At 45.0% G+C, this 26,198-nt stretch overlaps 1 protein-coding gene across 5 annotated transcripts in view; it reads left to right on the forward strand.

Moving 5' to 3' along the window:
* Nucleotides 1-26,198, forward strand: part of KTN1 (kinectin 1) — a 77,400-nt gene that overhangs the window by 13,832 nt on the left and 37,370 nt on the right. For 4 of the 5 annotated variants that reach the window (XM_084207654.1, XM_084207656.1, XM_084207658.1 and 1 more), the window contains exons 2-9: nucleotides 8,915-9,473; nucleotides 11,094-11,231; nucleotides 13,595-13,762; nucleotides 16,007-16,137; nucleotides 18,479-18,595; nucleotides 21,698-21,838; nucleotides 23,713-23,819; nucleotides 25,186-25,318. In XM_084207654.1, the coding sequence (XP_084063780.1) occupies nucleotides 8,951-9,473; nucleotides 11,094-11,231; nucleotides 13,595-13,762; nucleotides 16,007-16,137; nucleotides 18,479-18,595; nucleotides 21,698-21,838; nucleotides 23,713-23,819; nucleotides 25,186-25,318 (1,458 nt within the window). In that variant the 5' untranslated portion in view covers nucleotides 8,915-8,950. The remainder of the gene's footprint in view (nucleotides 1-8,914; nucleotides 9,474-11,093; nucleotides 11,232-13,594; nucleotides 13,763-16,006; nucleotides 16,138-18,478; nucleotides 18,596-21,697; nucleotides 21,839-23,712; nucleotides 23,820-25,185; nucleotides 25,319-26,198) is intronic. The other variant, XM_084207655.1, reaches the window with a different exon arrangement.

Below are 26,198 nucleotides of genomic sequence, written 5' to 3' on the forward strand. Positions count from 1 at the left end.
CCTCACAGCCAACAATCTCCTTCCACACTTGGATGTAAGGAGATGAAAGGGATGTAGCAGCCCTAAATGGCTCAGGAGATGACCTTAATTTTTTTGTTTTGTTTTGTTTTACTTGGAATTTGGGGCTCTGCCTCATTTATGACCAGAGGATGGTCAAGTGCATCATTCCCATGGGTGCTTCAGACCTTGTTTTAATTGAGTTAAAGTAATAGAGCATGCCAGGGTTAGGTGCAGAATGATCACACTTACAGTAATGCAACTTCTTCCTGCGTCAGAAAGGGATTAAGCTGTGTTAGAGTGAGCAAACCCAGCTGGGCTCAGACCTGTATTGTACCTGCCCTGGCTTTTTAGGGGCTGGTAGCTGCTCCCTGAGGCTTTCTGTGGGTCCAAGGTGAAGATTATCTTGTGGATGTCTATTTATACACTAGACCACAATAGCTGTCTTAAGGCCTTTGTTGAGGTGCACGGCACTTTAAAGCTGTGTAAATGGCTTTTGTGTGTGGTAAAGCTGAGCTGCTGTGGGGTGTCACAGCAACCTGGATTGTACAAACCCCTGTGAACTTCCCAGACAGCTAATTAGAATAAAACCAGGTGTGGCCTGGTCCCTCCCTCCTGTCCAGGTGCTGGGCAGAAGCAGATTTCAGGGTGTGGTTGTGTGTGTTTAATGCTTTTGCCTGTCTGACCCAGGAGTCCTGGCTCGAATCTGTACCAGGTTTCTGCTTTTGGATGGGCTCATGTTGCAGGAGATCCCTTGATGCTCAAAAACTACACGACAGATGGAACTGCTGCTCAGACAGGGAACCTAAGCTCAGCTTTGGCCATAAGTCTGCTAGATTTGGCTCTTATTTGTAGTATTATTTTGAGAAAATTCTCTGATCTTTTTTTTTATGCCTTCCTATTTTGAGAAGTATCACTTCCCAGTTCCCTGTGCATGGAAGCAGGCGGTGATTGAAGAGCAAATGTCTGATCTGGTCCCTGCCTGCGTGGAGAGCAGGGAAAGGGGAACTGCTTACCCAAAAGCATGAGCTGGCTGCTTGGGTGTTTAAATGCCTCTCAAATAGTTCATGGTGGTGTGGGCAGAGCATGTCTATACATGAATGTGTGAAGGAAGGAGCTGGGGGAGCCTCAGGGACTCCTTGGAAGTAGCGATGGGAAGATGCAGACTTGCTGAGTAATTCCTGCTGGAAGAAAGAAACCTTTGATTCTTCACAGGCACTTTGGAAAAAGGTAGTGTAAAGATAATTTGTTATCTTCTAACTCTGGGGATAATAGAGGGGGGGGTGTGTGTTAGCTGCCAGTGATTTAAAGGGGAAACTTGTGGTTTCTGGAGTCTGGTGGAGCCAAGGACATTTTTTACTGGTCTTGACGCACACTGGTTTTTATTCCAAGTAACATCCCCTCACAAATACTGCAAGAAATGTTTTGGTTTCCTAAAACTTTGCTGTGCTGAGCAGTATAGACTCCTTTAGGTTGGAAGAGCCCTGTAAGATCAAGTCCAACCATTCCTTCAGCACTGCCAAGGCCGCCACTAACCCATGTCCCCAAGTGCCACATCCACACAGTTTTTAAATCCCTCCAGAGATGGGGACTCTGCCCATGCCCTTGGCAGCTGTGCCAGTGCCTGACCACCCTTTCACTGAAGAAATTTTCTCTAATATCCACACTGAACTTCCTCTGGTACAGCTTGAGGCCATTTCCTCTTGTCCTGTCCCTTGTTCTGTGGGAGCAGAGCCTGAGCCCCCCTGGCTGCCCCCTCCTGTCAGGGAGTGGTGGAGAGTGAGAAGGTCCCCCCCGAACCTCCTTTTCTTCAGGCTGAACTCCCTCAGCTGTCCCTGGTGCTCCAAACCCTGCCCCAGCTCTCTTCTCTTTTCCTGACAAGCTCCAGCTCCTCAACATCTTTATTTTCATGAGGGGCACAAAGCAGCCCCTAGGACTGCAGGTGCTGCAGCAGTGCCCAGCACAGGGGACAATCCCTGCCTACACTATTGCTGATATCAGTGTATTTGTGCCCATATTTTAGTTTGCCCAGTGGGGTTCTGCTGTGCCAGGCTCTGTGCAGTTTGGGATATCAGTGTGAGGAATGCAGAGCCTGGTTTTCCCTGCTCTGTGCCAGAAGCAGGTGTGTGTGCATTTATCCCCTGCTAAACCGAGGTTTCTCACTGCACTTTCACTGGTGCTAATTCCAGTGCTGCGCTTTATCCTCCAGCCCAGGTGGTTTCAGGGCGTCAGCTGCCTCCTGGTGAATCCCTGCCCTGCCTTATCTTGTAGGAACTTGCCCAAACAGCCAGGCTGTGGTGGAAACCTCTTGTGGGAGGTACCTGGGTGCTCCCTGCTGCCGGCACTGGGACAAGATCAAGGACATCTGCTGGTGCTGGTGGCGAGGTGGTGCAGCCGTATTGCGCTCCCGGCTTCCTCTCGGCGCTGCTGCTGCATTTTGTCAGGTGTTGGCTCTGAAGCTGTATCAAAAAAAACCCTCTGAAAGTAAAGGCTTTTGTTGAAGCAAAGCTACTCTTTCTGGAATTTAATAAAGAGCTTGTCTGTGTTAACTAACATCAAGCGACTGAGAGCAGACAGAGCCCAACAGATGGTACAAACAGCGGCATGTTTGGAATGGAAAATATTTACCTAGAGGGTATTTGAAGCACTGAGCTTGTGCTCTGCAAATGGCTTAATTGTATCAGTGAAATAAAGTGGAGAGCGAGATTTATTGACAAGTTTTGCTCTGCTTTTGCTGTCAGCACCTTGGAGGGGGTGTCAAGCACTGTTGAGTTTCCCTTGAACAGGTCTCCTTCCTGGGAAGAGTAGTTTTAACATCTGAATGGCTCAGTTGGTGTTTTTGAGTGTCTGCAGCTTTCTCCTGGGGCTGCACAAATCATGCTGTCAGGGCAAGTATTGAAATGAAAAATCCAGAGCTTGAAATGCTGTTTATTATGCTTCCCCCCCCCCCCCCCCCAGTCTTGGGTTTGGGAGGGTTGGTGTAAACAGAGCATGGAAATAGAGATATAAAACTATATTCTTTAAAAAGAATACAAATATGTAGGTTAAATTTTACCCTAGTAATGTGGATGCCACAATATAAGAAGGTTAGAAAGGTATTGGAGGGCCATGGCAGGGTCTAGAGGGGAAGCCATGAGAGGAGTGACTGAGGTCACCTGGCTTGTTCAGCCTGGAGGGGATGAACTGAGGACAGACTTCATCCTGGCCTGCAGCTTCCTCACAAGGGGAAGTGGAGGGGCAGATGCTGAACTCTTCTTCCTGAGCAGCAACAGGACCTGAGGGAACGGCTGGAGCTGTGTCAGGGCAGGTTTAGGTTGGATTTCAAGGAAGGTTCTTCCCCCAGAAGGTGCTGGGCACAGCCCCGAGGCTGCCGGAGCTCCAGGGGTGTTTGGAACACACTCTCAGGCACAGGGTGGGATTGTTGGGGTGTCTGTGCAGGAGTTGAACTCTGATCCTTGTGGGTCCAACTTCCAACTCAGGATATTCTATGACTCTCTTCTGTAATTTTCTGATTTGCCCCTGGGGTCAAAACTCACAAGTCCATTTGAACCATCACCTTTTCTGGCTGCTGAGTGCATCATGCTTGACTTTAAACTGTGCAATTTAAAAGTGACCTGTGAGAAGATTGTGTGGGATCTTACTGGAAGTTGTGCCTTTTCTTTACGTAGGTGTCAGGTGAGGTTTATGTGCAATACCTTAATTCTCCTGTGAAAAAACTGCTTGGGTGCAGTCAGCTCCTTGCTGGTGTTCTCTGCACTGGGTGTTTTTGGGAGTGCTGAGCGCTGCAGGGGCTCCTTCCTTCCCAGTGTGGCTCACCTGCTGAACTTAGCCAGGTGTTAATGAACTCAAGCAAGTTTGATGGCTAAAATCCCTGTCTGCTCCAGCAGCTCTCTGTGTCACATCACAGCAGCTCTGCTGTCTTTTATGTCTTGTCTTGGGACATGAAAAACCCATCTTGTTTGTTCAGTAACACACAGTGCTGCTTAAAACCCCCAAAACGAAACCAACCTAAGCTGTAATTCTGCAGTTTTCCCATCTGCAGTACCAACACTGATGTTAAATGAACTACCCTGAGGTTTTCCTGGCAGCCCCCCCTCCCTAGAGCTTGAGCCCAGCAGTGCTTTAGTCAGGTAATACAAACAAGTCACAGAGAGCTGGTTGCTCTTGCTGTATGAATGTGGAATAGGCACGGAATGGCTGAACTTCTTGTTTAATTTCATACCTTGCCTGTGGCAGATCTGGGTTTAATTGCCCAAGTTGCTGGGCATCATCTCTGGAAAAGCTCTGGGGGGGAGGATGGGCTTGGGAGTGAAGCTGTTTTCAAGAGGATCCTCTTTGCAGCTGGCTGATATGGAGCGTGTTCCAAACTGCGTGCGGAATAGGGAGAACAAAAATAATGTTATCTGTTTGAGGAATTTATTGAATCCAGATACAGCTCTGAGACTTCTTGCTGTGTTCCTAGTGACTGTTGGATGTGAGTCTGCTTGCCAGCTTGAGAAAATCCCAGGGAAATATCCCAATTAAAGGAGCTGTTGCCTTGGCTAAATCATACATGGTATCTCTTAAACTACTTAGTATTTAAAAAAAGGCACCTTGGTACCTGTATTTTCCCCCTTTAATGTTAGTTTTTCAAAGAGGCACAAATCCCTGAAGATTATGTGCATTGTGGGACCCAAGCTTTTATAGAAGCTGTGCTTCTCATGTGCTGGGGCTAAGCAATGAGTGACTCATTAGCCAGATGGAGCTATAATTTATTTCTATCTTCTCAAGTAAGTTAATCCCCTGGACCTAAACTGAACGAATATCCTGTGAAATGTGGTATCTGCACAGGGTGAAACTTGAGATTTAAGTTCAGAAAGGCAGAGGGTGGGTTAGAAAATCCAGGGCAGTGTGAACTGGCAGGAGAAGTCAGGTGCAGGCAGTAATAGCACACTGGAGTTCAGAAATAGTTATTTTTCTGTGGCACGGGCTCTGTTTAGGGAACAAAAATGCAATTCTTTTGTTAAAGGCAGGATGGGAACAGTAACTGGGTCTGTGCACGGCCTGGGACAGATGCAGCTTGTTCCCCTTTTTCAGAATGACTGAAGGGATGTTGTGAGGTCTGGAATTTATGGGTGAGATGGGAGCGTGTCTGCAAGGGGGGAGCCTGGCACGGGTGCTGGACTCTGAGAAACGTGAGCAAGAGCAGGTTGAGTATCAAACACAGATGGAAGGTGAGTATTTAACCAAATACCTTGAAATTTAAGTGTAGCTAAAGTTGCTGTGCCTCTGTAGGCAGTAGGGAGGGGGAGTGCAGTGCGATTGCTGCTGGGAGTGCCTTGCCTGGGATTGTGGGTTTGGGTGGGTGGGGAGCTGGTGCAGCCACCCTGGAAACTTCAGAACTGCAAGTGATACAAGTCCCATTGCAGCACTTCTGGGGGAGAAATGCTTTTTTCTTTTTTTTTTTTTTTTTTGAGTGTCTCCTAACCAGGATGGTAAAACTAAATGATGCAGTTAAGCTGGTAGGTGAAGGTGTGTCAATGCAGCATTTGCTTTTTTCTGCTTTAAGAGAATGAATTTCTTCATCCTGTTTCTTTCTGCATGGCATAGAATTTTTCCCCCCCTATAGATTGGTTCTGGTTTTTCATAGTGTAATACAGAAATACAAATGGAAATGATGCAACTGTTAGTAATTGTAGATTGTCAGAGGACAACTGGAAACTGTGTGTGAGCCAAAACACTGCCAATTTACCCCATGGCAAGGATGCCACTTTATAAAGACATTTTGGCAGGGGGTGGTGTGATGGATGTTGTTTTGTCATTCTGCATAGAGCCAGCAGCAGTGGGATCCTCCTGGAGTGAGTTTTAAATACCCTTGCTGGGCTGAGATGAGAAATTAGTGTATGGCCATCAGAGCAGAGCTTTTGCTTGCTGTTCCTGTGTGCTTAATCAATTCTAGTTACGCCCTGAGACTTTTATTTAGATTTAGGGTTTTTTTTTGAACTGTGCTTCTATGTGGAAAACTGGATTTGTGTATGGAATTCAGAGATCAGATCTACCTTCCTCTGATCAGTGTTTGGGGTGGAAAGGTCCATGTGGCTCATGTTTGGCCAGGAGGGGAACAGGAGCAGGAATAGAGCCTGGGGAGGCTCTGGACCTCATCACTGCATGCTCCAGATCTGGGAGATGATCCTGTTTTTGGGGAAGTGCAGGGAGTGGGAGCAGGACTGGAGCTCTGGAGCTCATCACTGCAGTGTCATGCTCCAGATCTGGGAGATGATCCCGTTTTTGGGGAATTGCAGGGAGCAGGAGGAGGACAGGAGCAGGACTGGAGCTCTGGAGCTCATCACTGCAGTGTCACGCTCCAGATCTGGGAGATGATCCCGTTTTGGGGGAATTGCAGGGAGCAGGAGGGACAGAAGCAGGAATGGAGCCTGGGGATGCTCTGGACCTCATCACTGCAGTGTCATGCTCCAGATCTGGGAGATGATCCCATTTTTGGGGAGGTGCAGGGAGGGGGGAGCAGGGCGGGGGACGGAGGCTCGGCAGAGCTTGTCCAGCTCTGAGATCAGAGCCCAGCTAGTCTAGCACACATTTCCCACCCAGACTAGCTGTTGTCATTATGGATTTATCACTCTTCTGGAAGCAGCTGTAACTTTTCAGCATGTCTCTCCTCTCTGGTCTTTGTGCAGCATCCTGCCTGGATGGCCATTGTGCCCTCCTGACCCTCTTGAGGAGCCTTGAAGCTCTTTACCCAGAGTGTTATCCTGAGCATCCTGAGCATGCTTTGCCCTGAGCATCTGGTGTCAGATGCTGGGAAATGTGTAGGGTGTGCCTGTCCATGCCATGAGTTCATGGCTGGCTGTGTGCTGGTGTCATGAGCTGGGCTGTGCTGGGCTCCTTGTGCTCAGCTATTGTAGCTGCTGCAGTAATGTATTGTAATGATCAACTTAATTACACTTGTGAAAAATCTGCTTAATTACATATTTACTTTGGGGATTAGCTTTTCCCCGTAAGCATTCAATATTGACTTTGGCTGAGACAAATTTTCAAGATCTGCTTCCTTCAAGAGATGACTAATATTAGATCACTTAGTGCAGGGAGCTGGGTTTATCAAGTAGCTGTAATTAATCATTTTGAAAGCTCCAGCTTAGTTTTGAGCATCTGTGCTCTTTTTTTCCCCCAAAAGACAAGCTTTTCTTCCCATCCCTCTCAGTCCTTCCAAAACTTTCTGTGCTGGATGTAATTTTAGACCCTGTAATTTTCAGTGAGCTGTGTGCATGCAGAAAATAAATACAAACTGGGAGGAGACTTAATGTTAAGACAACTGATGAATAATTAGTGTATTGAAGTGTTAGTCTTTTATTTGGATAACTTAATAACCAAATTAGAGTTCCCAAGCCTTGCTTTCTGTGCTGCTCAATGCACTGTACAAATATATTATCACAGGAACTCCTGTCTGTCCAGAAATTATTCTATGTACCAACTCTCCCCTCTTGAGCCAGAGCCAGACTCCACACCGAGCTCTCTGCAGTGTGGCAGGATGGCACAAGCCAGTTTGTGATAGCAGCTTCCAAACCAGTCAAGAATTGTGGTAAAACAACTTGAAATGAGTAAGTCTCCTGCCCAGAGGCAAGGAGAGCCTGCCCTCTCCCTGCACCACGCAGCTTCTCCGTGGATTTTATTCCCTGTGCCCTGGGTAGACACATCTGTTTTCATTTTTCAAGCAGCAGTGGAAATATTCTGAGCAACCTGGGTTAAATCCCTTGCCTTTCATTCCCAAGAGGATGGGTGTCCCAAGGGACTCTGGAGTTAAAGAGTCATTTTTTCTTGTGTAGAGGAAAATGGAGTTGTGGCATGTGCTTCCCATCATGGGTTTTAAACTGAGTTTGTGGATTGGGAATTGCACTTGCCTAATTAGTTTGGATTAAGTGTGGGTTTTTTTACAATATTAGGTGGTGGTTGGGTTGGTTTTTTTTGGGTTATTTTCCTTCTTGGAGCAAGCAGTCGGGAGAAGATTTGGATTCTTCCTGCAAAACTCCAGGTCTGTTTATAGCAATCACTTGTGAAATGGGAAAATCTGGCTTGTTTTGACCCCAAAGTTACATTTTTTAACCCCATTCTGACTTTTTTTTCTTAACTCTGTGGTTCCTGCTTTTTTAGAAAGAAAATAAATGTAATGTTTGGGACAAAAATATTGTTTTCAGCAAATTATCCTGGAATCATATGGTCTGTATAAGTGCCCTGGAACTTTTATACCGTCACACGTTCAAAATAAGTAACAGATCTTCCTGTTTCCCCATAAATGTATGGAATTTTCCTGAGTGTAAAGCTGGGGTTTAGACTTCAAAAAGCAGTTTTGAAAATACCTGATTCTTTATGGCTGACTAAAATGCAGGGCTCTCTCCTGTCTTCTCCTCATTCCACTTCTGAAGCTGTCATAAATCTGGGAACAAAAGGAAGGTGAAATTTAACTCCTGCTTGCCAGGATAAGAATCTTAATTCATTATGTTTGATTTATGAAAGAAAAAAGAAAAAAAAAGTGGAGTTCTGCATATACTTACTGGTCTCTATTTCACAGCCTCTGGAAATGCTGTCTCATGTATTTCTGAAATCAAAAGCTTTAACTTTATGAAAGTCACGTGGGAAGGAAGAGTGAGGAGGATGAAGAAAAGCAAGGGAAGGGAATTATTCTCTCCCCAGATCAGCAGTCTGGCAAACTGCACTTCTTCCTATCCAGGCCAACAACTTTGAAGCAAGTGGTAAATGATTCCAGAAGCTGTTCTATGGCTGATGTAGTTTGGTAATTTTATTAAAGCTACTTTGAGAAGGAGAAATCTTCTTTTATTATTATAATTGGTGGAGGAAATAACACTGAGGGAAAACCTGTTCAAAATCTAATTTTTCTTTTTTTTTTTTTTCCTTCTTTCTCCTGTAGGTTTTTTTTAAGAAATCATAGCTAAGAAAAAGCACAATGGAGTTCTACGAGTCTACCTACTTCATCATCCTCATTCCTTCTGTGGTTATTACAGTCATCTTCCTCTTCTTCTGGCTTTTCATGAAAGAGACTTTATACGATGAGGTCCTCGCCAAACAGAGACGGGACCTGAAGTTCCCACCCAGCAAGGCCGACAAAAAGAAAACCGAGAAGAAGAAGAACAAGAAGAAAGAGGCTCAGAACGGGAACATCCACGAGTCTGACTCAGAGAGTGCCCCTCGGGACTTTAAGCTGTCTGATGCCCTGAGCACGGATGAGGAGCCTGTCCCTGCTGTCCCCTCGGGTGGCACCGAGGCCCCCGCCGGCCTCAGGGAGCGCAAGAAGAAGGAGAAGAAGCACAAGGCCAACCAAGATGATCACGTAACTAAGGACTCGGAAGGATCCAAGTCTTCAGGCAAGAAAGTAGATCCAGTCCCTGTTACAAAACAGCCCACTCCACCATCTGAACCAACAGCAGCTAAGAAGAAGCCTGGGCAGAAGAAGCAGAAAAATGGAATGGGTATCTGATGTTGCATATGCTTCTTGCACAGAACGCCAAAACCGTGTTCTGCTTTTTGCAAGGCCACAGAGCGTCTCTCACAACTGTTCTGCCTGATCTCTAGGGGGCAAAGCTCCCTTCTAACCTTCTCCTTTTTATGAGCTATTGCTTTTTTTCCCCCCTGTTTTTCATCTGGCAGCAGTGCTCTGGTTTTCCTCCTCCGGTCCTTTCTTTCTTCTACTAAAGATGAAGTGAAACAGAGTAGCTCGTTCCTCTGCTTTGCTCTGTGGTTTGGCTGCTTTGCTCTCAATCAAAATTTTCATTACCTGAGAGAAGTCAGGAGATATGTTTGCTGTGTGCATTCTGAGGCAGGCTGTGAAAAAATGGAGTCCTAAGAGTGGTTGCTCTGATCAGGGAGGGCATCTCAAGAAACCTCATAGCAGTCTGCAAAATAAATCACTGTAAGTGCAGGCTTAATGCACAGAGAGGTGTTTGGTGGCTGATTCATGGATTGGTGGTTGATTCATTGCTGCCCACCTGCTACACCTCTTTAACTGAATGGAACTGATGCTAAAACTGGTCTAGCTGTTGTGACTGAAATAGCCAACCTGGAACAGACCAAAAGCTCATCAGAATCACTTCTGACTGTCTTGACCATATCCTCAGCAGGATATGTCTCCATGTAGTTGTCTTGACTAATAATAGAAGTGAAAAAAGAATAAAAATACCCAGTTCTAGAAATATATGAAACCCAAGATATTTGCAGATCCCCTTGTGAGATGCAGGCACAGCAGATCTGCACAGGGAGTGAGGAAAAAGAATGACATTGCTGCTTGATGTGGTAGATTTTTTCTTTTTCTGAAAAAAAAAAAAAAAAACACCAAAAAACTGGAGAAAAAAGACCCACCCACTACCAACAGAGAAAGTATCCAATCTTGTTTGTGGGTGTTCTGTGCAAATCTCTGTGGCACGGTTAAAATGTGGTCTGCAAGCACAGTTCTGAGGGCAGCCACAAGGAGCTCTTCTCCCTGATTATAGGAGCTGACACCAGAGCCCTGTGCTGTGCATGTCAGCTCTGACAAGAATCTTAATATAGCACAGGCTGTCCAAAATGATAAAAAAATTTCTCACTAGAAACTGCTTTTAAAAAGAACAGTTCCCTAATGGGAAACACTTATTTTCTGCTTCTCACAGTCCCAGTAGCTATTGGGGGTGTGTGTGTTTAAAGTGCTCAAATGGGTTCATGGAGGGGAAAAGTACACTTCTAAATAAGAAAATAATATGGGTGATATGTGCTGTCTGCTCTGTCACAGTGAAATCTGGATTGGAGTTGTTAAACTGTTCCTTGCATTGCTGTGTGTTCTGCTTGCACATGAGATTCCTGTCTTAAAAATCACTGGGTGCTGTGGCTCTTCACTCTGCTAAACCTTCCTGTTGCTTTGGGGTCTCACCTGATCTGGGAATTGTGTGTGTGTGAGAGTCTGTGTGTGTATGTATATGGGGATGAATTTGTGTTCTGATTTAAAAGATGTGAGTTTGTTTTCTTGGGATTGGAGAATTTGGTTATTGCAGGTCTGCTGATTGAAAGGTAATGCTGAGAATATACAGAAGAGCATATATTGTCTCAATTGTCTGTTGCAGATGATCAAGATAGTAAGACTGATTCCGTTGTATCTCCTGCCAAAAAGCAAGAGCCAGTGCTGCTCCACCAGGAGATAAAGCAAGAAAATGTGTCAGGGAAGAAGAAGGTCTCTGCAAAGAAGCAGAAAGTTGATAATGGTAAGAATCCAGTCTGTGACATTGCTCAGATAAACCTGACTGTTAAACCTTTTTGCCATCCATGCTTTAGTTCCTCTTCCTTTGGAAAAGGAACTCACAGAATAGTAACTCTTGATTTGGAAAAGCAGGTAGGAAAGATTGCTGGGCTTGAGATCCTGTTAAATTTGATGAACATCTGGTACCACTGAGCATGGGATAATGAATGTTGTGAACCTTTCTGAGCTCTCTTGGAGCCAAACATCCACACTTGAATGAGGAGTAATGAGCAGACTTTGAGTATAAGCTGAGCAGACTGGAAGTTGCTCTGAGCAAGGCATGTCTGGAACTGCTGCAGTCATTGCCCCAAACAAGATTGCAGTTTTTTCAGCCAGTTGCTTTGACCACATTCCTCTCTTATTGTCCTTTTGTTGGCTGGCTCTTGCTCCAACAGAAACTGTTCATCTTTGCTGTCAAGGCCTTCACTGTTGTCATCCCTTGTTCTCTGCCAAGATGCTGCTTCTTGTGTCCTCTTGGCTCACTGTGCCTCTGTGTCTGTGTGTTTTTCTCTTTTTTTTTTTTTTTTTTTAATTTTTTACAATGACTGCTGTTGTGTCTGGCTTTTGGACACAGGGTGACCATGAAGTTCTGTGAGGCCACCTTGTTAGCTTCTCAGGGCTCTCCTCTGCTGGGGCAGCTGGGAAGTTGGGAGCTGATGGGCTGCTCCTGGAGCACTGTTGCCCACTGTTTCCTTTATACTTTGGTCAGCTTAGCAGGATGCATATCTCTTGTGGGCCCTGTTCAGTCCAGGATGGAGTTCCAGGCTCTGTAGGGTTCCTGTGTAACTGAACAACTCCTAAATGATTCCTGGAAAAACCTACTGATGGGAAACTCAGGATGTGATCACCTTGTATGGATGCTCTTGTGCTTTTCCTGATGGAATTGGGTGCACTGCACTTTTTTAGGGGCCACAAACTTGTCTGTACATGGCAGGAAATGTCAGCACCAGCTCAGCAGTAGCAAAGCTGAGCTGTTAGTGCTACAGGGCAATAGCTCATGCATTATTTGACTGCAAACTGTTTTCTTTTCAAGCCACCTCTCCAAAATGACAGAGTAAAAATGAGCTGTGGTGGTCACCAGGATTAGCCAAGACATGACTGTGGGGATTTCATACTGCAAAATGTCTCATTGATACTAAATAGGTGTTGAAAGGAAGGGAAGTTCATAAGGAGAGGAAGGCAAAATATGAAGAGAGCAGCTGGTGGTTGTTTCTGCTGGAGGAGAGCTCTCCTCTCCTCTGAGCTTGCAGTGTACCTGCAGGTGTTTGCTGGCTGCTTAAGTGGAGAGACACCAGGTGACACAAAAAGGTCCATCTGGCCTGTTCTCCTCCTTTTACAGAGCCAGAATTTAAGAGTCTTTCATAAGTGGCTTTCTGGCAGCCAGGAGTGCATCCTTGTTCTGCAGTGATCCCCAAAACCCTGCATCCCACCCAGTTCCTCCTCTCTCTGTGCTGCTGCCTGCCATCTGTTGTCCATCAGCCCTGCACTCTGGGCTGGCTGGGGCAGGGATTTGCCTGCTGGCCCATGCACAACCTCTGGCATCCTGCAGGCAGTGTGGAGCAGGAGTTGGGCAAGCAGCAGCTCTGGCTGTGCCTCTTGCCCCAGGTCTGTCATTCCTGCTCTCCCCTCTCCTGCTTTTGTCTCTGCTGAGGAGATCTTTGGACAGAGGCTGCTCCTCACCACGGTGATCCAGTGGTGTGGGAGTGGAGGGCTGGGGTCAGGCAGTGCCTCTGAGCACCTCTCTGCATGTTAATGATGCCCAAAGCCTGCTCTGACAGATGAGAGATCTTCATTATGTGCAGCGGAGTCTGCATGCAAAATAAGCTTGAGTGCTGCCCCTGCTGCATGTTCTGCCTAAGTGGCTGAGTTCACAGGTGATGTAATCCATGAAAATGCTGGCACTGAAGCACCAGCTTTTAGCAGAATAAGTACAAAAGGCTTTATTCATATTTTAGGGATGCTGAATGATTTCCTCCACAGCCACAAGTAAAACCATTGATGCCATGTGCAGCTTTCTTACTAAAGTGAAATGAAAGTCAAATGTGAAAGTTCTTCTCTTCTTCTTGTTAAAATGCTAAAAGACAGCTTTGGAAGTAGAAATTTAATTGAAGCTATTAAATTACTATGCATTAGAGACCTTTATTTAATGGACTTACCTGAAGAGCTTTAATGAGTTAAACTGTGAAGGATAATAGAAATGGAGAGCATAATTAACTATTGAGGTTAAAGATGCTTTACCTCAACTCTTAATGTTGTGGCACCTTTTCTAAAAACGTTGGTGTCAGTTATAACAAAGCTTTAACCCATCATGTGGACTTATGATTACAGTTTTGGTGGATGAACCTCTTATTCAAGCAACTACTTATATTCCTTTGATGGATAATTCTGACTCAGGCACTTTGGAAAAGCGTGAGCCGGTTGAAGTTGTAAAACACAATGTGAATGAGGGCATCCAGAAGAGCAGTGGCAAGAAACTGAAGAATGAAACAGATAAAGGTAAGGAACTGATATTTCAGTCTGTTTCTGGCACAGCCTGCTTGTAAAATTCAACAGGGAAGATGTGTGGGGAGGGGGATTCTCTCTGTTGTCATGTGAAGAAGGGATTTGAGGAAAATGTTTTTTGCAGGATGCTCTTCTTGTGTGTGCTCGTTTGTGCCTTGTCTTTGGCACTGTGCAGAGGGCTCTGTGCCATCTGAATCCTTTCAGCTCTGACTGGGCTTTTGTGTCCCCAGTGAGCAAAGGGGTGATCACAGACCACACAGATGCAGCGAGGGAGTTCACAGTGGAGAGTTCAGACATTGCTCACAGGGATGGACTCCAAACCCAGGGTGTTCAGCACCTTGGAGTCTGCTGGAGGCTGGAAGGGCAGCTTGCATGCTCTAGGGCTGTTCTGGAGCTATCTGAGGCTGACCCAGTGCAATATTGAGTGACCTGAAGCAGATTGTCAGTGGAGAGAGTCTTACACTTTCCAGGAAGACTCCAAATTTTCCCTTCATGCAGTTGGAATTGCTTGGGACAGGAGAACTTCCTTCATACTCTCCCACAAATGCCTGGAGTGATTAATGAGCATTGTGTTCTACCCTGAAGCTTTAAATAGGCCTCTGACCATCTCAAAGCCTGACAAACTTGCTGAGCCATGAGGTGAGACCTCAAACTTTGTGAGCAGCCAGAGAGAAGCCAGGCAGCTGAGCAGTGACACCCAGAAGGGGGATTCTTCAGCACTGTCTGGTCACTCACTTCACTCTTTGGAGCCTCTCTTTTTAGTCTTGTCTTCTAAAATACCCTCTCCAAAGCTTCCTGGCAGCTCTTTAATTGGATTCCCACATTCCTGAGGCTCCTGTTGTGCTGCTGGCTCAGTGGCTGCACGTTACTGTCCTGCAGCATCAGAGCCCCTCACGTGCTCCTGTCCCTTCTCATTTCCTCGGCACGCTGTGACCTTCTCCCTGAACTCCTAATTCTCCTGTGTCAGCTGGGATTTGCCCTCCCAATATAGAAATCTTGCCCTGCTCTAATTGTAAGCTCCTTGGATGCAAGGGCAAGGTCTCTGTGCCTTCAGGGAACACAGGGCTGGGGCTGCTCCTGGCCCAGCTGGGATCAGTTCCTGGGCTGTGCTCTCAGGATCTTGGCATATTCCTGGTAGCAGCATCACTGGTGATGTCAGTGCAGCACTGATGTGAGCTGAAGTGAAGACTGAGTTGGGTTTAGGACTAGGACAGAGTGTGCTAGAATTCCTCAGCACTCCCTCCCCATGCTCTGTCATTCAGTGATTTTATGCTTGGTAATTTCTTTTAGGGCATAGAGTCACTGCTGCTTTTTTTGTTCTTCATTTATTTCTCAGACAGATCTTTGGGTTTGATGTGTTAGCTTCATTTCAGGGGCATGTTTAGCACCTGTGGTGACCAGACCTGTCTCCAGGATCTATGGGACAATTTCTGACCAAGCATCACTTCTGAACTTGTGCTTTTTTTAATTCTTCCCATCCCTTCACACACTTTTGGGCACTGGTGAATATTTGACAGGGGTATGGGGTGCCTTGGTCTTGTGCTCCCATTTCCTGGAGTCAGAGGGCCACCTAATGACCTGTCTGTGAGCAGCCTGTTTGTGAGCAGTGTTTTTGTTAGAGAAAACAGTTTTGTTTCAGTTGAATTGTCTTTCCTTGTGTATGTCTTCTTAAATACTTGGTCAGCCATTAAGAGGGATCTTACTGATTTATCTTCCTGCTGCTGAGCTCTTCTTGCAGCAGTTCCCTCAATCTAAATTTGGAAGTTAATATTTTTGTCTTCCCTATATTGTAATCAAAAATGTGCCAGTTTTTTATTTAATTAACTTTTCGTGTGCATATTGCTTGTGCAGCCAGGCTGTCCTCCAAATTGAGAGCTCAGTTTAAATTACTGTCATGATACACTGGAAAGGACTCTTGAATTTTTCACATTTATGCTATTTTTCTCCTCCAAAATCTGTGTTATGCTTTGTCTTCTCGCTAGCAACACTATAAACGTTACCAACTGTGCAAACAGAGGGATTTTCTCTTTTCCCAAAACTATCAGCTGGCAGATTGTTATCAGGTTTAAATTGGAGAGATGTTGTTGTTGCTGAGTGTTCATGACCTCTTGCTTCTTGGCATTTCAGACTGGAATTAAATATAATGCATAATGATACCCCATCACATGCTGTTTCAAGGCAAAATAAATAATTCTGTATGGAGTCCAAAGTAAATAAATCCTCCCTTCTGTGTTGCAGAGAATGCTGAAGTAAAATTCAAGGATTTTGTAACATCCATGAAGAATATGATCTTCTCTGAAGACGAGGCCCGTTGTGTAGTGGAGGTGTTAAAGGAAAAATCTGGTGCAATTCATGATTTCTTGCAGAAGGTGAATGACTGTGGAGTGTGGGGGGAAGACAAAACTGATGAAACCAACAGGAATTGGAAGGGTGCTGTCAGATGAGCTCTGTCAGTGTGATCTGGGCAGTCTGCCTTTGGGAGACTCTGTCCAGCTGCTCTGTGCTTGCCTGGCATGCAGCAGTGAGCTGTCAGATGCCTTTGTGCTGCCATCTGCCATGCCAGGGGTGGCTCTGGCCACTGGGGAAGAGCAGGAATGGCCATGGAGAACGAGGAATAAAGCAGGAATGCTGCTGCTGACACGTGTGTGCTGGCACAGGGAGGGGTGGCTGGTGACTTTTGGGAGTGATCTTTCCCAAATGTGTAAATAGGATAGGCTGTGGGAGGAATTCAGAACAAGCTGCTGTGGCTGTGCACTTGATCAGCTAATTCTGTGTTTTGCAAGTCTGTACAATGTAGTTTGACTTCTTTGGATATTTTTCATAGGACTGTAGGGACCTCAAGGGGTTTGGAGTGGTCCAGCCTCCTGCTGGAAGCAGGACCAGCTCTGAGGTCAGCCCATACTGCTCAGGGCTTTATCCAGCTTGGATATCTTGAAGCCTTCAGGGAATGGCTGCAAAACCCCTCTGGGCAACCTGTGCCAGTGCTTGGCAGTTCTTTTTAATTCTTGTAGTTGAGACAGAAGAGAATGGTGTCCAACAATATCTTATCAATATAGAATCTCACAATCCTTGGGGTGGAAGGGAGCCCTGGAGGCCATCCAGTGCAATCCCCTGGCCAAGGCAGGGTCACCTGGAGCAGGTGACACAGGAATGTCTCCAGAGAGGGAAACTCCACCCCTTCCCTGGGCAGCTGTTCCCGGTCTGTGCCACCCTCCAGAGAAAGCAGCTCTTATTTACATCGAGGTGCAAGTTGTGTTTTAGGTTGTGGCCATTGCTCCTGGTGCTGTTGCTGGGCACACACCTACTCCTCCCTGCCATGACTCACTGTGGGTGTCACTTTGTGCTTGTCACATCCTGTGTGTCACTCTTGAGCTCTTGCAATCCTGTGCTCCTCTGCAGAAGTGGTCCCAGAGCAGAAATGCAGAACTGGCTCCGTGTCAGTCCAATTAATGCAATATATCAGAATAACAACACAATCTCGGCTGGGAGGGGCTTCAGGAGACTCTGCAGTCCAGCTGCCTGCTCAGAACACGTCCAACACTGAATTCTGAGCAATTTGCTCAGGGATTTGTCCAGTTGCATCTTGAAAACCTCCAAAGACAAGCCCAGTAGTGCTGCCCTTGGAATGGTGTTGCCTGTTTGAGCAGCCACCCTACTTGCTCTGGTTTTTCTGGTTTTAAAGGAAGGTTTGGTGTTAAAGCTGAACCTTTAGGATGAAAACTAGTTCCTGGGTTTATAAACAACAAAAAAAAGTGTGTTTCTGTAGGTGGAAGTGTGAATTGTGTTCTCTCTGTAGCTCATGCAGGCCCCTGACAGTGTGTTTGTACTGCAGGCATGCACATTACCACTGAAGGAGAATTTCCAAACAAATTCAGGGTCCATTTATGGGACTGACACTTCTTTCCTTCTTCAGTTATCAAACTTCAATGAGTGAAGCCCAGTAGTCCAACCTCCTCCTCAAAGCAGCATCAGCTCTGAGGTCAGCACAGGCTGCTCAGGGCTTTATCCAGTCTGGGCTTGAAACCTGCAAGGCCTGAGGCTGCACAACCATCACACTTCCCTGAGTCAAATCTGAGCACAAGCACATAGAATTTGTGCTCTTTATTGCATTTATTTCATTTGTAGGATCAGTATGCAAGTTGCAGGACCGTGGGGATTGTTCCTCTAGGTCTGTTCCCTGGAGTATCTCTAAAACTTTTTGTGTCAGTGTGCCAGCAGAAATGTAACTACATCAGCTGGAGGCTCTCCTGGGAAGTGGAAGGAGACACCAGATCAGTGTTTCCTTTTCCCTTTGTGGTGAGATATTTCAAACAATTACATTTGTTGGATTATACCTGCCCTGAGTGTGGGCTGGACCAGCTGATCTTGGAAGTCCTTCCAACCACACTTATTGACTGATTCAGCATCTCTGCATCTTTTCCTACTATTTCTCTTAATGGCTGTTCTTTGTTTTTCCCACTGCAGCTCTCTTCCAATGGGAAGCACCTTAAGAGCCCATTTACCCTCTTAATTGCTTTCCATGCTTTCCAAATGCATTTCTTTGGCTGGTGAATCCATTAGTGGTAGAACTGGGTACTGGTGGTGCCAGTGCATCCTGCAGATGGAAAATTTGGGAGCAGGAGGGAGTGTTTCCTCCTCTCAGGTTTGCTCTCCTGCCTTTTAGTGTGCTGTGCCACTACTTGTGGTGATTTTTATGTCATCCTGCTGCAGGCCAGCAAGGCTGAGACAGCTGCAGCTCTGCACCAGCTCCAGGACAAGGAGAAGATGCTTGCAGCAATGAAGGAGGAGGCAGCTGTGGCAAAGGAGCAGTGCAAGCAGCTCTCCCAGGTAAATACTGAGGTGTTCATGGGTGTAGAGAAGAGCAGGGGTTTGGAGGACTAGCAGCCAGTAAATGCTGGTTCACTCAGCTAAGCCAAAAGATAGAATATTTATTTTTACTGAAAAAGCTTACCAAGACACTACATTTGATTTTACAATATATTTATGCTGTTACTTTCCAGTAGTTTTTCCAGGGAGTTCAATTTACTGAGACTTGTAAACTGAGCCTGTTTTTCTTTTCAAATAGTTACTTTAAAAGCACTTCCTTCACCACTATGAGACTTTCTGTGCATGTAAATATGAAATGTCTTTCCTGCATCACAGTTTTAATTTGGTCCATAGTGTAGCATTCACATGCTTCTGTGTTTCTGTGCACAACAATCATTGGTTTTCTTCAAGAAGGAAGATACAGGAAACTGCCTGCTTAGCCCCTGGAGATGCAGCTCTGATTGCTTTGGACTTAGAGGGATGCTGATGCATCACTGTCAAAACTGCTTTATGAAAATTTACTCTTTTATCAATGTTGCAGAGGAAAACAGTTACAGTAGAGCAAATAATGAGGCAGATATGAACTGAATTTTGGAGTCTTGGGAGAAAGATTTGTGTGTTTTGGCTGGTCTGGAAGGATTAGACTCAGGAAGTCACATTGTGGGACATAATTTGGGCACAGAAAGCTGGGTGGCCAAAGGTGGGAGCAGAGTGGCCAGAGGATGCAGGAGTTGGGAGATGAGAGGGGAAGGAGGGAGTGGGTGTTGTGTGAGCTCCTGGCAGGGCACAGATGTTACAAGTGGGATCAGGAGGTAGGTTTGGGATAGTCAGTGTGTAACTAGAGAGAGAAGGGGCTTGTGATGTGTTTGGAGGGAAAAAAGAAGCTGGCTCAGGACTGCAGAATAAAATTGGAGAGAGGGATCTGCTGCTGAAGGAGCAGAGGGAATGGGTGAAGGTTTCTGAGTGTGGGAAATGCAGATGTGGTGGGGGAAAAAACATCTGCAAAGTGGTGCTTGTGAAGGAGAGGCAGGAGCTGTAGAGAGGTAGGAGTCATCAGGGGGTTTTCCCATCTGAACTGGGGAAGGGAAAAAACTGGGAGAAAATGGGTAAAAGCAAAGTTGCTGCAATGCTGAAGTATCAGGACAAACAAGGGATAAAGCTCAGCTTGACTGATAAAAGCTCTTATCTTCCTGTTAATGTATTTCTCTGAAAGCACTGTCAAAAGCTAAAGGTGCTTTAAGGTGCAGAGTGATTCCTGCAGGGATCTTGATAAAGATAATACCTGGAGAGGATCAATGAGAGCAAGAGCTGAGTACCTCAAGACTCAGAGGTATTTGGCAAAACACAAACTAGGGAAAAGTTATCTTCCCAGGATCTCTGGTTCTGCCCTGACAGGGTAGCTGGGTTATTGAGAGCTAGAAGTGAGTGGTGGGATTGGTGCAGGGCTAGAGGAGGCTGCAGTGTGTCCTGGTGCCCTTCTTTTAATTGCATCTTGGTTTAAAAAAAAAAAACTTGGAAAAAGATTTGTTTCAAGCTGTCTGTATTGTATTTGCAGAAGTGGCTTAAAACTTGGAGTTTGGTCTACAAGACAGAATAGCTTTTATTTAAACTAAAAGGTGAAAAAGACTATAATTACTCCAAAGAGATGGAGGGTATTCAGGCTAATAATTTAGAGCATTTCAATTGTGTCAGGACTCCCTGGCAGTGTTAGGAGTTGTGTGGCTGAAAACACCTGAAGCTTGGGTGGTACAAATTCCTATTTGTGTGATGGCAGCTGCTGAAAGCTGCACTTAATGGTTTTGCTTACTACAGCAAGTGCATTTATATTGCAGAGGAGCAGCTCTGTGAATTTCTCAGGTGTCTGGGTTGAATTACTGGCTAATAAAAGATTAAAAAGCAATGTGTATTTTCATCTGAAAGCTATAATGTGGCATCATGCTGGTGGGATTCAGGGCTTCTCTGGCCTTTGTAGTGCACTAATAGCCCCATCTCCTGTGGCAAAGCTGTTGGCTTTGCAGCCTGCTACAAAGCAATTATTTTGCTCTAAAGTGCTCTATTTTGCCACGGTGCTTTACCTGTGCTCTTCATTTTGCTAAGCTTCGATGAAAGTCTAAGCTTTGTCCTCTGTAATATCTGTGGTTTTAGTTGTTAGGACTCTGATTTGGCCAGACTTGATAGAAATAAGACTCTCATCTCTTCTGAGACAACACAAGATCAGTGTTTAAATTGGCAAACTTTTTAATAAACGTGAGATTTATGATGATACAAGATCAGTGTAAGGTTTTGGAAGGTTGGTTTGATTCTGTAAATTTGCTGAATGAAGATTTGATGCTGACTTCAGGAAGGTTGTGAGTTCAATCCTTACACCATTAAATGTTGGGTTTTGGCTTCTTTTTCTCATGTTGAGGCTGGAATTGAAGGTACTCCAGACAATAGTTTGTGTTCAGACTTAGATGTTCATTACTTCTTATTTATGTTACAGTTTCACAGGTAGTGAATTCTGCAGTTCTTCACTAACTAGGTATAAAATGGTTAACAATCTTTTGCTTGAAGTTTTTTTTTAAGGCTAAACTATCTAATTAAGAAATGACACTTAAATTATTTTCACTTTTAATCTACTAACTAATACTCCAAGTCCGCAATGCGGACTTTTCTGTCCAGTTACAAAATACCACCCAAACCCATAAAGAGGGAAGGAGGAAGGAGGTAAAGAGGGAAGGAAGAAGGAGGTAAAGAAGGAAGAAGGAGGGACAGAAGAAGGAAGAAAGTAAAGAAGGATCAGCTTCTGCCTTAAAACTTCTATCTTGCTCTATATATATTACTATATTTTAAAACTCTAAACTCTGCGTTTTCCACCCTGTGATATTACACACTTCTAATCAAACTTCACACCCATAATCCCAGTTTTATCAATCAATTTTGGAAGCCTGTTCCACAGCCTCAGGTCAAGTTTTGAAATGCTCTCCTGGGAGCGCAGCGAGTGTAAAATTCTCAGCATCCAGAACTCCAACAACTTCAGTTTGATGCTCATTTGCTGTATTTTTAGTTATCTTAAAGACTCTTATCCTTAAGAAAGCAGCAGTGGGTGACTTGTTTCCCTTTTGCTGTCGCTTCCCACCCCAGGAGCTGGTGGCAGAGAAGGAGAGGAATGGTTTGCTCACGGCCAAGATGCGCGAGCGCATCAACGCGCTGGAGAAGGAGCACGGCACCTTCCAGAGCAAGATCCATGTCAGCTACCAGGAGTCTCAGCAGATGAAGATAAAGGTAAATGCTTTGCCTGAACTCCTGGAGTTGGTGCTTGTGCAGAACTGCTGAGAAATCACTGCAAAACTTTGTGGTGGGTTCCTGGTGTAAAGGAAAGGGAGTTCTCACAGGTGTTTTTTGAGGTGTGTAAAGCCCAGCGCTGGCCAGGCAGCTGCTCCCTGATCTAGTGGCTTTTCCTTCCTGGAGGTCTGCTGAAATGTTATTCAATTAAAGTGTAAAGTCTAATTGAAATACTCAGCTTAAGGGAGCCACTAATGCTGATGATCATTTACCAGCAGATAAATGTCTCTGAGATAATAGTACAGAGTGACAACATGGCATAATACACATGAAATATCGGTGCCTGAGGGAGTGCTTTGCTTGAAATATTTGCAGAGCAGCCACTTGTATTTTTTTAAGACCCTTGTTACTTTCTACTGTAGTTGCTTTATAATAGAGTGACCTTAGAAGGGTTTGTTTCATCAGATTTAAAAGTTTAACTTAGATTTTTCTAAGGAAAATGGCCCATCTTATGCTTAGATTTCATTCTAGTTGTTCTTCCTGTATGAATGTCACAGCATTAAGCTCATCATGTGAACTTCCCAACTTCAAAATTGTATCTTCTGTCATGGCCCTTTGGAGAGCAGCATCTCTGCAGTTTTGGAGCAGAGGAAACTTCCCTGGAACCTGTGTAGATAACTGGACAAGGAGAGGGTCTTGCTGCTGGCAGGGGAAGGGGGGAAGGAGACCTGGGCACACCGGGGAGACTTCAGCAGATACTGCTGTCCCAGGCTGAGCTGGAGAAAGGAAATACAAAAGATCCAGTGCTCTGGTCCTGCTCCCTCTGCTGATGTGCTGCAGCATGGCAGAGGAGCTGAAAATGGTCCCAGCTTCCAGCTGGGTGGGGTTTGTGCCCCTGCTTCTCTTGGGATCTTGTTGGCATTAAAAAACAAAGCAGGCAAGGAAAAGAACCCCTCAATAAATGTCCAAGGCCCAGCTTGTTATGTTTGTTGGGGCAGAACTGGAGGTGGCTGCCCTACAAGGGACTGCTCCCTGTGGCTGGGTTGTTACACAAACATTTATTTGGATTTTCTAGTGTGAGAAAGGCTCACTGATGAATCATCCACTTGATGAAACTGGGTCCTGGAATGGTGTCAGCCATATCTACAGACTGGCACTGATAAAGGAAGAGTGTTGTGTATGCTCAAGGATTTTCAGAGCAGACTTTTGGGCTCCAAGACCAGCTTTGCTGTGTCTGCATATGCAGAGTCCATTTTTTTCTCTTTAAATCCTGTCTTTTGACTTTATTCACACTATTCTGAACCTTGGATTATCAGGGCTTCTATCTGCCTCAGCTTTAGAACCTTGCTGAAAATCAGAATATTAGATGAGGACTAGCCTTTTGCAGTTTGCATGCTGTAATCTGTGTATTGTTAGCTTCTTTTTACTTTTCCTGGTTTTTTGAAAGGAACAGCAAAGGAGGATTGTCTAATGATAATTCACAGCATGTTTGTTTTATTTCCCTTTGGAAAAGTGATATATTGGTATCCAGTTATTGATAAATATCTCAGGTATGTAGCTGAGCAATTGGTATTCTGAGTAACACTTATGGAGCCTTTTAAACAATAAAAAAGGTTGCCTTGATAAATAGGTTGATGCACTGATATAAAAGGAAACCTGGGCTTTGATATGAGCAGGAGGGTCTCAGTAGCACAGTTTAATTTAAGAACTGGTGTGTGAGGAAGGAACAAAGCTCCCCCTCTCCCAAAAAATCCACTTAGTTTTATTTACTGAAATTATTGTGATATCTTCCCTACTTGTACAAGCTGGTTTCTTTTGTTTTTATTGCTCCTTAGCTTAATCTTTTCCAGAATTGATCTTTCTTTCCCAATCAGTTCCAGCAGCTCCGTGAGCAGATGGAGGCAGAAATAAGCCACCTGAAGCAGGAAAATGGTATCCTGAGAGATGCTGTCAGCACTTCCACCAATCAAATGGAGAGCAAGTATGTTGGCAGCTCTTTGGAGCTCTCTGTGTTTTTGAGCCTCCCCTGAAGAGTTGTTCTGGCTTCTGCTTCTTTTGTTTCCGAGTCCTTGGCTGTCTCTGAATTAGTGGTTAAGCTGGGAACTCAAATATTTTGGGCTGGACAGGTAGCTGGTGGTGTTTGCATCAAGCCAAGGCTTTCAGAACAAATAATTGCTTTTTTTTTTTTTTCAACTTGAAGCCTGAGCTTTTAGGCTGTGCTGCTGAGGCTTCAAGAGAAAGAAGTGCAGAAGTGCTCAGGCACCTCTGGTGTTTTTGGCAGGGTGTGTATCCTTCCCCTGGGGCTTTAGGAGATGTGCTGGTTGTTGCCTCTTGGGAGAACAGCAGCTCTAAACTTACAGATCAATACCCTGCAGGTACTGATGCTGCTGGGGTGGCACTTGGATTTATTTGCTGGTGTTGCAAATGTTTGGGAAACAAAGATTGTCTTTTGGGAGTTATGACTTGGGCTGCCCCTGAGCTGGCAGGGAGGATTTTGTGCATTGTGCAGGTAAAAGCTGCAGCCTGGTTAAGGTGTGTAGAAATCAAAACTGACACAATATCCTCTCTCAGCTATTTATTATTGAGTGTCAAGTGCTCAGAGAAGGGTGTGGAACCCCTTCATTTTATGTGTTCTGTTGATTTAAATGAAGCATCATTATCTTTCAGACAGTTATCCTGAAAAGGGTTTAATTCAAGCAAACCTGAGATAAAAATGAAATGCTTTTTACTTGCTTAGGCACAAAGGGGAACCTCTTAAAATTCTTCCCTTGGGCTGAACAAATGCATCTTCTCTTCCAGCTGAGAAAGTGCATCAGATACCTCCATAAGTTAATAGTCAGGTCAGGGCCAGGAGGCAACAAATATTCTAAAGAAAAGTGTGCAGTTAGTCCAGGAGGATCAGTCCTCAGCAAGCAAGGATCAATAATCCTTTATGGGAAGAGGAAAAGAATGTGAATTTCAATGTGAGACCTTTCCTTATGCTGAGCCTCTGTAGCTGACATCAGCCTGCCCAAACCTTGCCAGTCAGCTTGCAGAGCTCTTCCAGGAGCTGCTGCTTTTGGCTCATTGCTGACATTTACTTCCTGACCCTGCCTTGTGGCTGCTGACTTGTGCTGCTGCTTGTGCCTTACTGCTGACCTTTAATTCCTGCCCCTGCCTTGTGCTGCTCACCTGGAGCCGTGGTTCTGCTGCTGTGGCCAGCAGTACCTGACCCTCCTCCCTTTCCTAGGATAAAACAATTTCAGAGGGGGAAAACACCCCAAACCCACCCTTTGGTTGCAAATGCATGACTTGCTGTTGACATTTGAGTAGCAAACCTGTGGCAATGTTTGTTTGTTTGTTTGCAGGCAGTCTGCAGAGCTGAACAAGCTGCGCCAGGACTACGCCAGGCTGATGAACGAGCTGGGGGAGAAGAGCAGCAAACTGCAGCAAGAGGAGCTCCAGAAGAAGAATGCAGAGCAGGCAGTGGCTCAGCTCAAGGTGCCTGGGGTTGGCTCTGCCTGTCAGGCTGTGCTCAGGGTTTTATCTGAGCTGGGATGTGAGGCGGGTGGGAATTGCTTGAGCTGCTTGTTTCAGGTGGGCTCAGCCAGCCTGGGGCTTTGTTTAATGGTTTTCTTCAGTGCACTGGGTTTTGAGTGATTACAGACCTCCCTGGGAAGTGAAACTTACCTTCCAGGTAAATATCTTTTCAACATCACCAGTTAAGCTTTTTACTTTGCTTTCTGTGAGAGTACAATTCCAACAGGAGTTGGTACTCCAGAGCCATTCATCCAGATGTCCTTGTGTGGTTTTTATTTGAAGCTACGTGCTTTTGATTAAATGTATGCCTAATTATTAAAATTAATATACTTTTTAAAGAGTTAAAATGTAAGTGGACAGGCTTCTAGATAAATCTCTTTCTGTTTCTTTGGAAGAAAAAGTATTTTGATTTTTTTTTAAGAGGAGGAAGTGTTTTTTCAGGTGAGAATGTCTATCCAGAGCTCGTGATTTCTTTAATATTTGCAATTAAATCTTACATACCAGAAGTTCTCCCTGCCTTTTGCCCTGGCAGGTGGAGAACTGGTATCTAGAGTTGAGATGTTTTAATTACAGAATGCAGATTTATGTGATGGTTGGCTGGTCTGGCTTCTGGTGTTAATTCTGAGCTATCAGGGCAAAGATGCCACATTTTCATATTACAGAAACCATTCTGTTAAGAGCCTATAATGAAATCCTGTTCACAATTTGCCTTTCAAATTAATAGGCTGAACTAGTCTAGGAGGAGGATTACAGAGCACTCTGTCTCTCTGATGTGCCCTAATGGAAACAAGAAACAATTTCACTTCATTGCCATATGTTTTGGGACTAGCACTGAGGAGAT

Source organism: Fringilla coelebs (genome assembly GCF_963513975.1).
Source record: "Fringilla coelebs genome assembly, chromosome: 6".
Classification (NCBI taxonomy): domain Eukaryota; kingdom Metazoa; phylum Chordata; class Aves; order Passeriformes; family Fringillidae; genus Fringilla; species Fringilla coelebs.